The 15,481-nt window shown below is 40.0% G+C and overlaps 1 protein-coding gene across 1 annotated transcript in view; it reads right to left on the minus strand.

Moving 5' to 3' along the window:
* Window positions 1-12,898, minus strand: part of rasef2 (RAS and EF-hand domain containing 2) — a 50,683-nt gene extending 37,785 nt beyond the window's left edge. The window contains exons 1-2 of the mRNA XM_061925240.2: window positions 12,518-12,898; window positions 965-1,117 (exon numbers count right to left, since the gene is read on the minus strand). Of these exons, the coding sequence (XP_061781224.1) occupies window positions 965-1,117; window positions 12,518-12,801 (437 nt within the window). The 5' untranslated portion in view covers window positions 12,802-12,898. The remainder of the gene's footprint in view (window positions 1-964; window positions 1,118-12,517) is intronic.
* Between the last annotated feature and the right edge of the window lie 2,583 nt (window positions 12,899-15,481).

A 15,481-nucleotide genomic window follows, 5' to 3' on the forward strand; every position in this document is an offset into this window, starting at 1 on the left:
AGCAAATGGAGCGGAAAACACAACCAAAAGTTGTAGGCTTCTTCACGTGACGAAGCCGGCCCACTTCACCGCAGTCTGTAGTCTATTGCCGCCCAGGCTGTGGTGGCAGCGACGAGGTGGAGACGTGATGGCGACAGGCCGAGTTACACCGACCCTTATACCCAACCACCATCTTCCCCGGTCCCCTCCCCCTGGAGAGTCACCACCTTAACGAACACATTTTCTGGGGGAAACACTTGAAGGTGCTATAAGATTATGTCAATTATACTGCATCATAATTGCAGTAAGTTCTGCTTTATCTTCAGAACCGGAGAGTGAACATTACTGTATGGCGGCGCAATCAGAGTAAATGGAGTCGCATTAGTGATCTGAGTTGATTTTGGGCTGAATCCCTTTAGACGTACCGTGAATGTACTGTATTATTGGTAGTGTATCAATATATGTAGCACAAAACTACACACTAAGGTTCAAGGTAAAACACATTGACATATCTGTCAAATGTATTTGTTAGAAAACAAAAACATTCTTAAAATGGTGTCAAACATTCCTGTAGAATCCCTCAAATAAATATTAACCAGGATGTTGCTCGCAATAGAACCCATTATAGTGCCTCTCATGTTTACAAATGGCGTCACCCTCATGTCATCTGATTAAGGACTGTTTTTTTTGTGTACATTTGAGAGTGACCATGATCTGGTCACAAGAACTAAAACCACAACTTTTTGACTAAAAATAGCTATTGGAAAAGTACATAGTACCTACTAACTAAATACCAGGTGCTATAAGAGGGACTCCTGGTCACACAAAGATCAGGCAGATTTATAGCCTTTGAGGACATGCAAATAGAAAGAACAAAAACCTGCTGTGGTATTTCAGCAACTAAATGGTGATAAATAGATGAGACCCTCGATCTGAGAACATTAATAATATGAGAACAATTGTAGACATGATGGCTTCTTCTTACCGTTTCAAAACGGACTCCAGCTGTTCACTTTCCAGTCGGTTGGCCAGGCTTTGGCTGACCAGAGAGCGGACCACTTGCTCGTACTGCTGCAGCACCAAAGTGTTTGCACAGGCCTGAATAGTCTGGTAAAGATCAGCCAGCTGCTCCCTAAGACTGTAGAAGGACAAAACATAGTTGCTGTAGATATTTTGCTTTGATCAGGCTTCACACCCTGCACACTTGTAATAGCTACTGTGTGAGTCAATACACTGTAAATGCTCCGATTATTACACCTATCAAAGTTTCCTGTGCGGCTGTAGGCAACCTCAAGTTATAGATTTCATTGACTCCACAAGAAGGCAGTAGATGCAATTAAAATAATGTACCATGATTGGGCGTCCAGCAGCTATATTTACCTTTAAGTTTTTGGTGGCACGACTCATGTGTTTGTGTAAAGCAGCGCTTGTCAATTATGTTCTGTTGAGCCAGAAAAGAAGGACAAAAAGTGTAATTCCCGGCAAAAAATGGAAGTCCTGTAGCAGAAGAGATGTGCCGTCAGCTTTCCAATGGTGAGTTGGCGGGGTGAGGGTGGCCGTCTGAGCATGGCAGTGAAGTTAGCGGAAAGGAGCACTGATTATTACCACTACCACATTTTTTTAAACTAAATACTGGTATCATATGTGCATATATTGTATTTACTGATGTATTTCTGTTGTAATTGTAAAAAAAAAAATAAAAAAAATATTGAAAGCAAAAATATTAGCCAATACCAATAAAAGAAGGCCAATATCAACATATGTCAAAATGCCCAAATATAAAAATAATGCCAAATAATCAACCGGCCAATAGTCTGTCTATCCTTAATACTTACTAACATCAACGAAAACAAAAAAGGCAAAAATAAATATTGATCAACTTACAACAAAGAATAACTTTATAAATATTGGTTTTTAGTCTGTAATAAAAAAAGATCTAAAGTGCATCAATTTGCCTGAAATAAAAAATAAAAAAAACACGTCATTTTTAATTAAACTATGAACATTTTTTGACCGACTAGGGACGGCGTGGCGCAGTGGAAGAGTGGCCGTGCGCGACCCGAGGGTCCCTGGTTCAATCCCCACCTAGTACCAACCTCGTCATGTCCGTTGTGTCCTGAGCAAGACACTTCACCCTTGCTCCTGATGGGTGCTGGTTAGCGCCTTGCATGGCAGCTCCCTCCATCAGTGTGTGAATGTGTGTGTGAATGGGTAAATGTGGAAGTAGTGTCAAAGCGCTTCGAGTACCTTGAAGGTAGAAAAGCGCTATACAAGTACAACCCATTTATACAAGTACAACCCATTTATGACTTGAACATTTGATATCGAAAAATAAAATTAAATAAACTTAATAAATACAAAATTGATCAGCAACAATAACTCAGGAGCACAATATATAAAACACTTTAACCCATAAAACCAAAATGAGTAAAACAATCTGTGCTGATTTCATACTTCACGAGGAGCAGTATTAATGCTGCCTGAGCAGTTTGCCACTTATCGCTATTACAACAAATTGGTAACTCAACGTAAGAGTCTTTTAAGATGAGAGCCGTCTTTGGGCTAATTGTTATGCTTTTCCTGACTTGTGGATAATGCTGAAGAAACAAGTCCATGTCAGAAAACCAACAAATTTAGCTGAACTGCATCAATTTTGTCAAGAGGAGTGGTCAAAAATTAAACCAGAAGCTTGCCAGAAGCTTGTGGATGGCTACCAAAGGAAATGTAACCAAATATTAATATTGCTGTATGTATACTTTTGACCCAGCAGATTTGGTCACATTTTCAGTAGACCCATAATAAATTCATAAAAGAACCAAACTTCATGAATGTTTTTTGTGACCAACAAGTATGTGCTCCAATCACTTCATTTGTTTTTACTTAAAATACCCTCGTTTTTAAGGTGTGGCAGCTGTTATTTTGCAGTGGCGCGGTGCTTCAATCAATCAATGTGAGCAAAACCCTGCCTGGTACTTATATATGCAAACAAACATGTTTCACAAGAAGGTTACACTGAAATAATTAGTGTAATGAGCCTGACATACTTGGTACAGTCACAAGTAAAGTAATTACTCTCTGTGCTCTGCTCGCACGATTTGTTTGGTCATGTGTGAACACAGTTAAAGACCAACAGGAGCTGGCCATAGTAACACCCAACAAAAAGCTTAAAAATAAAATAAAGGAGTTAAATGTGTATACAGTAGTTAAATACCTGTATACAAGACTTGTGTTGTGTTGCTAATTAAAGTTCAGCCAAGTTGTCAGTCACACCCAAAAACTTTTGCCCCATGCAATTTATAACATTTTGATACTTTTCAGCTGGTTAAAATTGTAGCTGCTTGAGAAGCAGAAGTCATGCAGGGTGTCCATATCCCTGCACCCAGCCCAGGTTCAATACAGGTCCACAAATCCCCACTGGTTGGCAGTTAAATTAGGCAGTGTTAGCCTACGAGCTAAAAAGCCACAGGCTGTCAACTCACTGTCCAGCACAGCTGTGAAGGTGTCGAGAAAGTGAGGTTTACACAACGTACTGTCATACGGCCGCACCACGTGACCTAAAATGCCATGGTTGTTTTGAGTGGTTCAGGTTGTAAGACAATGTGCACCGCCTAATTTGGCACTACTTTATGCATATCCTTGACTAAAACCATTACTCAGTTGGCTGACAAAAATTAATGCTAGTACGCAAAGTATATTTTTTTCATTTTTTTACTAATTACTGATCAGATAAGCTAACTTCCACCCTAAAACCAATACACTGTAGGAAACCAGGGTTGTCCACGGGCTAGGGATAAGATATCAATGAAAAGTGCATTAGATAAAACCTTCAATATTTTTTCGTTTATGTCAGAAGAAACCGGACTTTGTGAACAAGGTTGGTTGCATGAACACTTGCTCTCTGTTAACCGAGCAGCGCAGGAAGTGCCACGCTAACAGCCAATCAGATAACAGTATCGACTATCACGCTTGGTAGCGCCATCTTGTTGTCTTTCAGTTGATTCTTTGCATGGAGTGAGAAGAGAAAGTCAAAATGAGTGGTGCAGAGAGCAAAGAAATTGTCGATAAAACAGGAAAAGTCACCTTTTTGGTATTTTTTATAAAAACGGACCGTAGTCTGTAACAATGTGGACCACTTTAGTCAAGCTCACACTTTAGAGCACAGCAATAACTTCTTGGCATAAAGTTGCAAAACATTTCTCTATGTTTAAATGTTCACACTATTTTGTTAAATTTTTTAAAGCATTTGTTTAAAAACATTTTTTTTAAAGCATATTGCTAAGTGTATAGTGTGATTTTAGAATTTTGTTTACATTCATTGGGTGTTTTCCATGGTTGTGTTGCAATTTCCTTTACTTGCTGCCTTGATAACTGAAGGGATTACAATCAGAGGAAAGTTAAATTTTAAATAAAAATGTTTACATTTAATTCATTGATTTCACAGAGAAGTACGGACTCTTATGCTGTTGCTCTCTGTACCTTTTGCTGACACTAAGATGGGGAAAAAAGCTTTTGTCTGAAGCTGACTGAATTGTTATCTTTAAATGCTTTTAAATCTAAACTGAGAGCATTTGAAGGAGCCTCAATTATCTGCAACTGTTTTACTTGATGTGCATCCTGTCATTTTAATGTGTAATGTGAATGTGATTTTATGTGTAACTTTGCTGCCTCTTGGCCAGGACTTGAAAAAGAGGTTCTTAATCTCAATGGGATTTTTATCCTGGTTAAATAAAGGTTAAATTAAAAAAAAAAAATAATAATTCTTCAGGTCCTTATTTTCGGTAGGTCATAAATCTCTAAATGATTATCGATATCAACTTAAATGTCAACATTTAGACTTTTTTTCTAGTTACATTATACCTATTTGCACTTTTATTCCAATTTGTTTTTGTTTCGTAATAGTACTTTTAGAATGTGCCGCGGGCTGTTAGAAATTGAACTGCGGGCCTCAAATGGCCCCTGGCCCGCATTTTTTTAAACCCATGTGGGACGACGTGGCGCTGTTGGGAGAGTGGCCGTGCCAGCAACCTGATGGTTCCTGGTTCGATCCCCAGCTTCTACCAACCTAGTCACATCCGTTGTGTCCTTGCTGCTGATGGGTCTTGGTTAGCGCCTTGCATGGCAGCTCCCGCCATCAGTGTGTGAATGTGGAAATAATGTCAAAGCGCTTCGAGTGCCTTGAAGGTAGAAAAGCGCTATACAAGTATTGCCCATTTATTTAAAGCTATTTGAACAAAACATCTAGCTGACCATAGTAACACCAAACAAAAAGCGGAGTAAAACTCTTAAAAAAAAACCAAAATAAGAGTTAAATGTAAGCACAGAAATGTAAACACAGTAGTTAAATACCTTCTTCACCCTTGCTCCTGATGGGTCGTGGTTAGCGCCTTGCATGGCAGCTCCTGTCATCAGTGTGTGAATGTGTGTGTGAATGGGTGAATGTGGAAATAGTGTCAAAGCGCTTTGAGTACCTTGAAGGTAGAAAAGCGCTATACAAATGAAATGAGGTGAATTATATTTATATAGCGCTTTTCCTCTAGTGACTTAAAGCGCTTTAAATAGTGAAACCCAATATGTAAGTTACATTCAAACCAGTGTGGGTGGCACTGGGAGCAGGTGGGTAAAGTGTCTTGCCGAAGGACACAACGGCAGTGACTAGGATGGCGGAAGCGGGGATCGAACATAGAAGTACAGCCCATTTATTTAAAGCTATCTGAACAAAACATACAGCTGACCATACTAACACCTAGACATGTCCGATAATGGCTTTTTTGCCGATATCCGATATTGTCCAACTCTTAATTACCGATTCCGATATCAACCGATACCGATATATACAGTCATGGAATGAACACATTATTATGCTTAATTTTGTTATGATGCCCCGCTGGATGCATTAAACAAGGTTTTCCAAAATAAATCAACTCAAGTTATGGAAAAAAAATGCCAAAATGGCACTGCCATATATATTATTGAAGTCACAAAGTGCATAATTTTTTTTAACATGCCTCAAAACAGCAGCTTGGAATTTGGGACTTGCTCTCCCTGAGAGAGCATGAGGAGGTTGAGGTGGGCATGGTTGGGGGGTTGGGGATGAGGTGGGGGATTAGGGGGTTGTATATTGTAGCGTCCTGAAAGAGTTAGTGCTGCAAGGGGTTCTGGGTATTTGTTCTGTTGTGTTTATGTTGTGTTACGGTGTGGATGTTCTCCCGAAATGTGTTTGTCATTCTTGTTTAGTGTGGGTTCACAGTGTGGCGCATATTTGCAACAGTGTTACAGTTGTTCATACGGCCACCCTCAGTGTGACCTGTATGGCTGTTGACCAAGCATGTCTTGCATTCACTTGTGTGTGAAAAGCCGTAGATATTGTGTGATTGGGCAGGCACGCAAAGGCAGTGCCTTTAAGGTTTAGTGGCGCGCTGTACTTCTCCCAACGTCCCTGTACCACTACGTACAGCCGCATTTTAAAAAGTCATAAATTTTACTTTTTGAACCCGATACCGATCATTTCCGATATCACATTTTAAAGCATTTATCGGCCGATAATATCGGACTGCCGACATCTCTACTAACACCCAACAAAAAGCAGAGTAAAAATCTTAAAAAAAACAAAAAATTAAGAAAACAAAATAAAAGGCTTAAATGTAAGCCCAGAAATGTAAATACAGTAGTTAAATACCTTTATACAAGACTTGTGTTGTGTTGCTAATTAAAGTTCAGCCAAGTTGCCAGTAACACCCGAAAACTTATGTGTATAAATATATATGTGTATGTATATATATATATATATACACACATGTATTTATGTATATGTGACGTTTGGTCAGCTTATAATAATAATAGGTTAAAACGCATATTAGTAGAATATCTTATAGTACATTTTTTGTTATAATAAATTAGGGATGTCCGATAATGGCTTTTTGCCGATATCCGATATTGTCCAACTCTTTAATTACCGATACCGATATCAACCGATATATGCAGTCGTGGAATTAACACATTATCATGCCTATCGTATTTTTCGGAGTATAAGTCGCACCTGCCAAAAATGCATAATAAAGAAGGAAAAAAACATATAAATCGCACTGGAGCCCGGCCAAACTATGAAAAAAACTGCGACTTATAGTCCGAAAAATAAGGTAATTTGGACAACCAGGTATGGCGAAGATAAAGTACTTTTTAAAAAAACTAATAAAATAAGATAAATAAATTAAAAACATTTTCCTGAAAAAAAAAAAAGTAAAACGATATAAAAACTAGGGATGTCCCGATCCGATATTTGGATCGGATGCCGATATTTGCCAAAAATTGCGTATCGGCAAGGCATGGGAAAATGCCGATCCAGATCCAGTTTAAAAAAAAACTCCGGTCCGTGTTTTCCAACGCACCGATTTAAATAATACATTCCACTTTTCTGCTGCTCCCTAATTTCCGTTCCGCATTTTCCAGCACACTGGTCTGTGAATTCTTACGCAGTTGCTTTTAGCTGCTGGCATTACACGACAGGCTCTTCTCACTCTTTCCTGTGTCTCCCTCTCACAGACAGCAAGCGCACCTTCTTACACACGTCACATACTGTCACGTCATACGTCACATACGTATACGTCCTCCCCGAGCAGAGAGGTAGCAGCATGGCTAACGTTAGCTGTGATGCTGGCGCAGCCGTGCGAGCAACGCTCCCTCTAAGGCAGTGGTTCTCAACCTTTTTTCAGTGATGTACCCCTTTGAAAATTTTTTTAATTCAAGTACCCCCTAATCAGAACAAAGCATTTTTGGTTGAAAAAAAGAGATAAAGAAGTAAAATACAGCACTATGTCATCAGTTTCTGATTTATTAAATTGTATAACAGTGTAAAATATTGCTCATTTGTTGTGGTCTTTCTTGAACTATTTGGAAAAAAAGATATAAAAATAACTAAAAACTTGTTGAAAAATAAACAAGTGATTCAATTATAAATAAAGATTTCTACACATAAAAGTAATCATCAACTTAAAGTGCCCTCTTTGGGGATTGTAATAGAGATCCATCTGGATTCATGAACTTCATTCCAAACATTTATTCACTAAAAAATAAATCTTTAACATCAATATTTATGGAACATGTCCACAAAAATCTAGCTGTCAACACTGATTTTTTTTTTGAGACATTTAAAAAAAATCTCTGCATGAAAGTTTAAAAGTAGCATATATTAATGCAGTATGAAGAAGAATGTTTTAATGTAGACATGCAAGCCTTGAAAGAATATTTTGAAAATCAAGACTACATTTCCTGCAAATGGGTGCATTTCTACCCTATATTTTAACTTTAGATTTATTCTCATATCAAACTCTTTTGGCTGTCTTTTTGACACTTACATCCACGACCCTGGATTATAAATAATGTAAATAATTCAATGTGATTATCTTGTGTGATGACTGTATTATGATGATAGTATATATCTGATAGTATATATCTGTATCATGAATCAATTTAAGTGGACCCCGACTTAAACAAGTTGAAAAACTTATTGGGGTGTTACCATTTAGTGGTCAATTGTACGGAATATGTACTTCACTGTGCAACCTACTAATAAAAGTCTCAATCAATCAATCAAAACACATAGAATCATCATACTGCTGTGATTATATGCATCAAGTGTTCATTCAAGGCTAAGGCAAAATATCGAGATATATATTGTGTATCGCAATATGGCGTTAAAATATCGGAATATTAAAAAAAGGCCACATCGCCCAGCCCTAGTTCAATGATGCCATTTCTGTTTGTCATGTATAATTTTGTCTATTTTGTGTTTATCCTTGAATAAACAGGTCAGTTTCTTGTTACCAACCATTGTGTATTATTCAAACTCCCCTAATTCAGCTGGCTAGTTGTTATCAAGAGTACTAAAACCCTTTTCAACATGATTCTGACAACTAAGTAGGCTAAATAACTTTAATACATGCTCGGATAGGCCAGTATCGGTCAGTATCGGTATCGGTCAGGATCGGTATTGGATCGGAAATGCAAAAACAATATCGGTATCGGATCGGAAGTGCAAAAACCTGGATCGGGACATCCCTAATTAAAAACAGTCACATAGAAACTAGTAATTAATGAAAATGAGTCAAATTAACTTTTAAAGGTTAGTACTATTAGTGGACCAGCAGCACGCACAATCATGTGTGCTTACGGCAGAGGTGGGACCAAGTCATTGTTTTGCAAGTCACAAGTAAGTCTCAAGTCTTTGCCCTCAAGTCCGAGTCAAGTCCCGAGTCAAGACAGGCAAGCCCCGAGTCAAGTCCAAAGTCAAGACTGGAAAGTCTCAAGTCAAGTCCTAAGTCCTGCATTTTGAGTTTCGAGTCCTTTCAAGTCCTTTTAACCACAGACTAATATATTAACACAGATTGTGTATGCTTTTCAAACGCTGTATTTATTTATTAAAACAAGTGCATTTTAAATTGCAGGAAAGAAAATTGTGCTGACATTGCACTTTATAATAGCACTATTAACCAGTCATTTTAAACATTAACTCATTCCTTTACAGAACAAACACATTGAAAAATAAAGTGCAAATGTACTTATTTGTACAAAAGTGTTAACATTGAAAAAACATGACATATACGTGAACATAACAAAAAAGTTGTACTTTTTATATGTCAGGGCCCTATGCTGCATTGCATCTGCAAAAGACCAAATTAGCCAAGAGTCTGTCAGTCATTTGTGCACGATGGGGGCGTAGTATGATGCCACCATGGCTGAAAACTCGCTCCACTGGAGCACTGGAGGCAGGCACTGCCAAGACTCTCATGGCCACTTGGAACAGTGAAGGAAGAGTCTTCATGTTCAATGCCCAGAACAAAAGGGGGGAGAGAAGTTTTTTGGGTTGGTGCACTACTTGTAAGTGTATCTTGTGTTTTTTATGTTGATTTAATTAAAAAAAAAAATATTTCTTGTGCGGCCCGATACCAATCGATCCACGGACCAGTACCGGGCCGTGGCCCGGTGGTTGGGGACCACTGAGGTAAACAACCAACAGTATGTCAGAAAGCTAGCTAAAATGGTACACATATTCATAATATAGTATACATTTTAACTGACCTTTATTTTACTATTTTTGTCTTTTTTTAGGTGGCTAAAATACGCGGTGCTGCTGACCGCCGTCTAACGTTACGTGTGATATGTTGACTAACGTAACCCTGCTTAAAAAAAATCACTGAACAAAAAGTATGAATAAGGTAGTGAACTGCAACAGATTCCCGTGTTTGCAATAACGTTATAACGTTAGCAGTGAGTTTACAGCCTCACTGATTTAACTACACAGCAAATAAAAGTCACGTTACTTAGCCAATAAACGTTATCTTACATTCAAAACTTACCGTTCTTTGTGCAACTTCAAATGCCGGACGAAGTTGGAAGTTGTTGCCTCTCCATCAGTAATTTTCGAACCGCATGTGTTGCATACTGCAAACCGTTTTGTGTTGACCACCTCGTAATTTTTATACCCAAACAAAATTATTTTAGGTATAATTTTTTGTTCACTGGCGTGTGGTTTGGACATGTCTTCTTCGTTGGTTGTCCTGCAATTTGATTGGATGAATGCTGTGTGATGAAAACAAAGTAGATCTAATTTGATTGGCTGTTGTACTGAGAGCACACCAGCTGACACACGCAACGCTGATAGACAAGTACACAATGAAAAATACGGAGCGCTCCCGAATAACTTTTTCATCTTTGGGTTTTGGGGAAAGTAGCAAGTCATGTCAAGCCATGTCAATTCAAAAGGCTCAAGTCCAAGTGAAGTCACAAGTCATTGATGTTAAAGTCTAAGTCCAGTTGCAAGTCTTTTTACATTTTGTCAAGTCGAGTCTAAAGTCATCAAATTCATGACTCGAGTCTGACTCGAGTCCAAGTCATGTGACTCGAGTCCACACCTCTGGCTTACGGACTGTATCCCTTGCAGACTGTATTGATATATATTGATATATAATGTAGGAACCAGAATATTACCGTATTTTCCGCACTATAAGGCGCACCTAAAAACCACAAATTTTCTCAAAAGCTGACAGTGCGCCTTATAACCCGGTGCGCTTTATATATGGATAAATATTAAGATTCATTTTCATAAAGTTTAGGTCTCGCAACTACGGTAAACAGCCGCCATCTTTTTTCCCCGTAGAAGAAGCGCGCGGTGCATGCTGGGATATGTGACGTTTCATTTCCATTTGTGTGTTTATGTAAAGACCCCAAAATGGCTCCTATTAAGTGTGTTGTCTGTCTTATTATAAATAATGCAGACGAGGCGTGTTAACTGAGTTCTCAACGTTTACTCACAGCGTGCTCATAACCACATTCTAACTGCCAGCATACAACGCTTCTCAGGGCTACCGCGCATGCTCGTAACTATCGTTGCATGCTGGGTAGTGTAGTTGTTATATTTGCTAGCTCATAACATCACATTAAGAGACACGCTTACGCGCTTAATTCAATACTCGCCGTCATTCCGGGTGGATTGACAAAAGACCTCCAGCCGCTAGATATTGGTGTCAACAGGGCATTCGAAGCTAGACTGCTAACTGCGTGGGAACAATGGATGACAGAAGGCGAACACACCTTCACTAAGACGAGGAGGCAGCGCCAGACGACGCCAACATCTGCCAGTGGATCGTAAATTTGCCCAACTTTTCACTTCGGACACCGAAGACGAAGGATTTACGAATGAAGAATAACTTCAGAAAGTGAGCGCTATGTTTATTTTGTGTGTTGTGACATTAACGTTCGAGCAACATTATGTTGCTATTGCTCTGCACTATTTTGAATTTTACTATGTTTGTGATTGCACATTTGCGTACATTTTGGGAGTGAACAGAGTTGTTAGAACGCTGGTTTTTAATATATTATTAAAGTTTGACTGACCTATCTGACTGTTTTTTTGACATTCCCTTTAGCGCAGCGTAGGCGCGGCTTATAGTCCGGGGCGGCTTATTGGTGGACAAAGTTATGAAATATGCCATTCATTGAAGGTGCGGCTAATAATCCGGTGCGCCTTATAGTGCGGAAAATACGGTAATAACAGAAAGAAACAACCCTTTTGTGTGAATGAGTGTAAATGGGGGAGGGAGGTGTTTTGGGTTGGTGCACTAATTGTAAGTGTATCTTGTGTTTTTTATGTTGATTTAATAAAAATAAAAAAATAAAAAAACGATACCGATAATTTCCGATATTACATTTTAACGCATCTCTATAATAAATAGATTGTCAACACTAAATTGGCCCTAGTGTGTGAATGTGAGTGTGAATGTTGTCTGTCTATCTGTGTTGGCCCTGTGATGAGTTGGCGACTTGTCCAGGGTGTACCCCGCCTTCCGCCCGAATGCAGCTGAGATAGGCTCCAGCACCCCCCGCGACCCCGAAAGGGACAAGCGGTCGAAAATGGATGGATTATTGCAATAAGCAGAGGCAATGGAAAGCGAGCCAAAAATGGCAGCCGTGCCGTACTTTGGACACCCTTGCTGCAAAGTGAACGAGCTCCATATGTTGCGAGTTAAAGGGCGACTGGACTCACCTATCAGACAGAACACTTTCAGCGTCGAGCCGGGTGGCGAAGTCCATGTTGGTGTCGGCCGCAGGTCCCAGAGACGCCTGGAAAACCTCCCGGAACCTGCAGGAGAACCTGCTGTAGTCGATGCATCCCTCCTCGTCCGCCTCGAACTTCCCGAACAGAGTGTGGACCTCGGCTTCTGGGACGTTGAGCTCCTCGCAAACCACCGCGAAGTCCTCGAACTCGATCTTACCCGACTGGTTTACGTCACAGGTGGCGAAGAGCTTTTGCAGGTTGGCCGCCTCCATTTTCCACAAACTTCAACCATTTAAAAAGTCCAAGTGGACGAGCTCTTTTTACTCAAATTGATCACATCCTCGAGTGTCCCAAATATTCGGGCTGCCTCATCTGATTGGCCTGATAAATCCCCGAGGAGGCGGGGCTTAGCCTTTCCGCCTGAGTTCCGCCTCCTGCTGCGAGAACCAATATTGTGACGTCATCAGCGTGCGTGCGCATCTCCGACCTATTTACCTTCAAGGTGTGTGTGACGGCAGACAATTGTCATCTGGAGCTTTTCCAATTTCTTTGTTCATTGACACTTTATACAACTAGTAATTAAAGAACAAGTCGTATTTGATTCTTTGATCTTTATTTTTGGTGAAAGTCGTGCCTTTTTTGTCCAGCATGATACAACAAAACCTATGATAAACTTCAGTACAAACAATATACAGCAGTGATATCACTGCCTTTAGGAAACAGTACAGAAATGGTGTTTACAGGCTACTGAATACTGAGAAAGAAGAGCTGAGAACCACATTGTTTGATTGTACTTATCCTACATTTATTATTTATTATCCTATATATTATATTTATTTATTTATTCAGACGTGAGCACATCACCCCTATTTTAGCGTCCCTTCACTGGCTCCCTGTGCGTTACCGAATACATTTTAAACTCCTTTTATTTGTTTTTAAATGTCTAAACAACCTCGCGCCAACCTATCTCTCCGACCTCCTTCAGCCTTACTGCCCCACCCGATCCTTAAGATCAGCCGATCAGCTGCTGTTGACGGTCCCTGACACAAGGCTGAAGCTTAGAGGTGACAGAGCTTTCGCCGTTGCTGCTCCCAAGCTCTGGAACGACCTACCCCTGAGTGTTAGACAAGCCTCCTCTCTTCCTGTTTTTAAATCTCTCTTAAAAACATACTTTTATTCCATGGCTTTTAACACTGAGTGATATCCATCCTGCAATGGCGCCCCATAATACACCTGCTGTGATCCTGTTTTTATGTTTTTATTAATTATATTTTAATTATTTATTTTTTATCGTGTTCTGTTTGTGTTGTGTTGTGTTTGCTCGGTACTCGTTTTATCTTTTAACCTGCTCATTGTACAGCACTTTGGCTACCCCTGTGGTAAATTTTAAATGTGCTTTATAAATAAAGTTGATTTGATTTGATTTGATTTATTATCTTAATATTTACCAGGGTATTTTTTTTGCCTTTAATTTTAGCCATTTATGTATTTATTTCAGGAAAAACAACAACGTAACAATCACAACAATACAGAAAATAAAAACAATAAAACAATATTATCAGTTTTATTCATAATATATTCTGTTTTTATCTATTTATAATATGTATCCGCAGGTTTTTACTCCTGCTTTCGTATTTTTTATTATTATTACTGTGATTCTGTCAATTTGTATACTTTTTTTTTTTTATTGAGACAAATATTGTTTATGCATTTAATATTTGTTTGCTTACTATGGTATATTGCTTATTTTTTTGTTACAGAGAACAAGGGAATTGTATAAAATTGCTATGGTATGAAAAGGGGTAGGATTAAATAAGCTCTGCTTCTTCCAACTCCTTTTCGGACGTGCTGTAATGAAACAACTGAAAATGTGTGATGAATTACATTGTATCGTATGCATGTTCCAAATAAACTGAAACTGAAAAGAACTTAAATGTATTCATTATTTCCATTATGATATGTATAATTATTATACACCTATATATTACAATGATTATATGATAATATAGGAAAATTATTACCACACTTGGTCTTGGTCTTGGCATGGCGGCACTTGGCGTCGTGGAGCTGCGACTGGCGGCACTTGGGGTCGTGGAGCTGCGACTGGCGGCACTTGGCGTCGTGGAGCTGCGACTGGCGGCACTTGGCGTCGTGGAGCTGCGACTGGCGGCACTTGGCGTCGTGGAGCTGCGACTGGCGGCACTTGGCGTCGTGGAGCTGCGACTGGCGGCACTTGGCGTCGTGGAGCTGGTACCGGAGCTTGGCGTCGTGGAGCTGGTACCGGAGCTTGGCGTGGTGGGTCTTGGCGTAGTGGAGCTGGTGCTAGCCTTGGTGCGGCGACATGTGCTAGCCGTGGAGCAGCTGCAGGTGCTAGCCGTGGAGCAGCTACAGGTGCTAGCTTTGGTGCAGGTGGAGGTGGCCTAGCTGGGGGTTGCGGCTTGGCATGGCGAAGCTGAGTCACCCCACCTGTACAGTTCCCAGCCCTAGCCCCCTCCTCAAGGAGCGGATGCCAGATGCGCTCCTCGCGGTTGGGAACCGTTTTTAGGGGTGGGTGGAGGGAGGTCAGGAGGGGGGCAGAATCCTCCCCACTAAATTGTCCAAAAAATATTTCTTTTTTCCCCCACCTGGGGTTGTGTGGGCGGAAAAAAAGAAACATTTTGTGACGGGGACGTGGCTTGAGTCTTGGTGGGCAAGGACAGTCCCAGTGAGCGGGTGTGTGAAAACATTTTCTGGAAGTGTCTGATTCTGGCAAAAAAGTCCTTTGGTGGTGGCTGATAGACAAAGTTAACAGAATTAAAAAAAAAATCTTGGTCTCTGACGTCATCACCAGAGGGTGGGGTGACGTCATGACAAGGCGGCGGCGTGATGTCATATGCGGGAAAACTTATTTGCTGACGACATCTGTCATGACTTGGACTATGGCTTGGTTTGTTCTCCCGAGGTGCAAATGAA

Source organism: Nerophis lumbriciformis, linkage group LG29 (genome assembly GCF_033978685.3).
Source record: "Nerophis lumbriciformis linkage group LG29, RoL_Nlum_v2.1, whole genome shotgun sequence".
NCBI lineage: Eukaryota > Metazoa > Chordata > Actinopteri > Syngnathiformes > Syngnathidae > Nerophis > Nerophis lumbriciformis.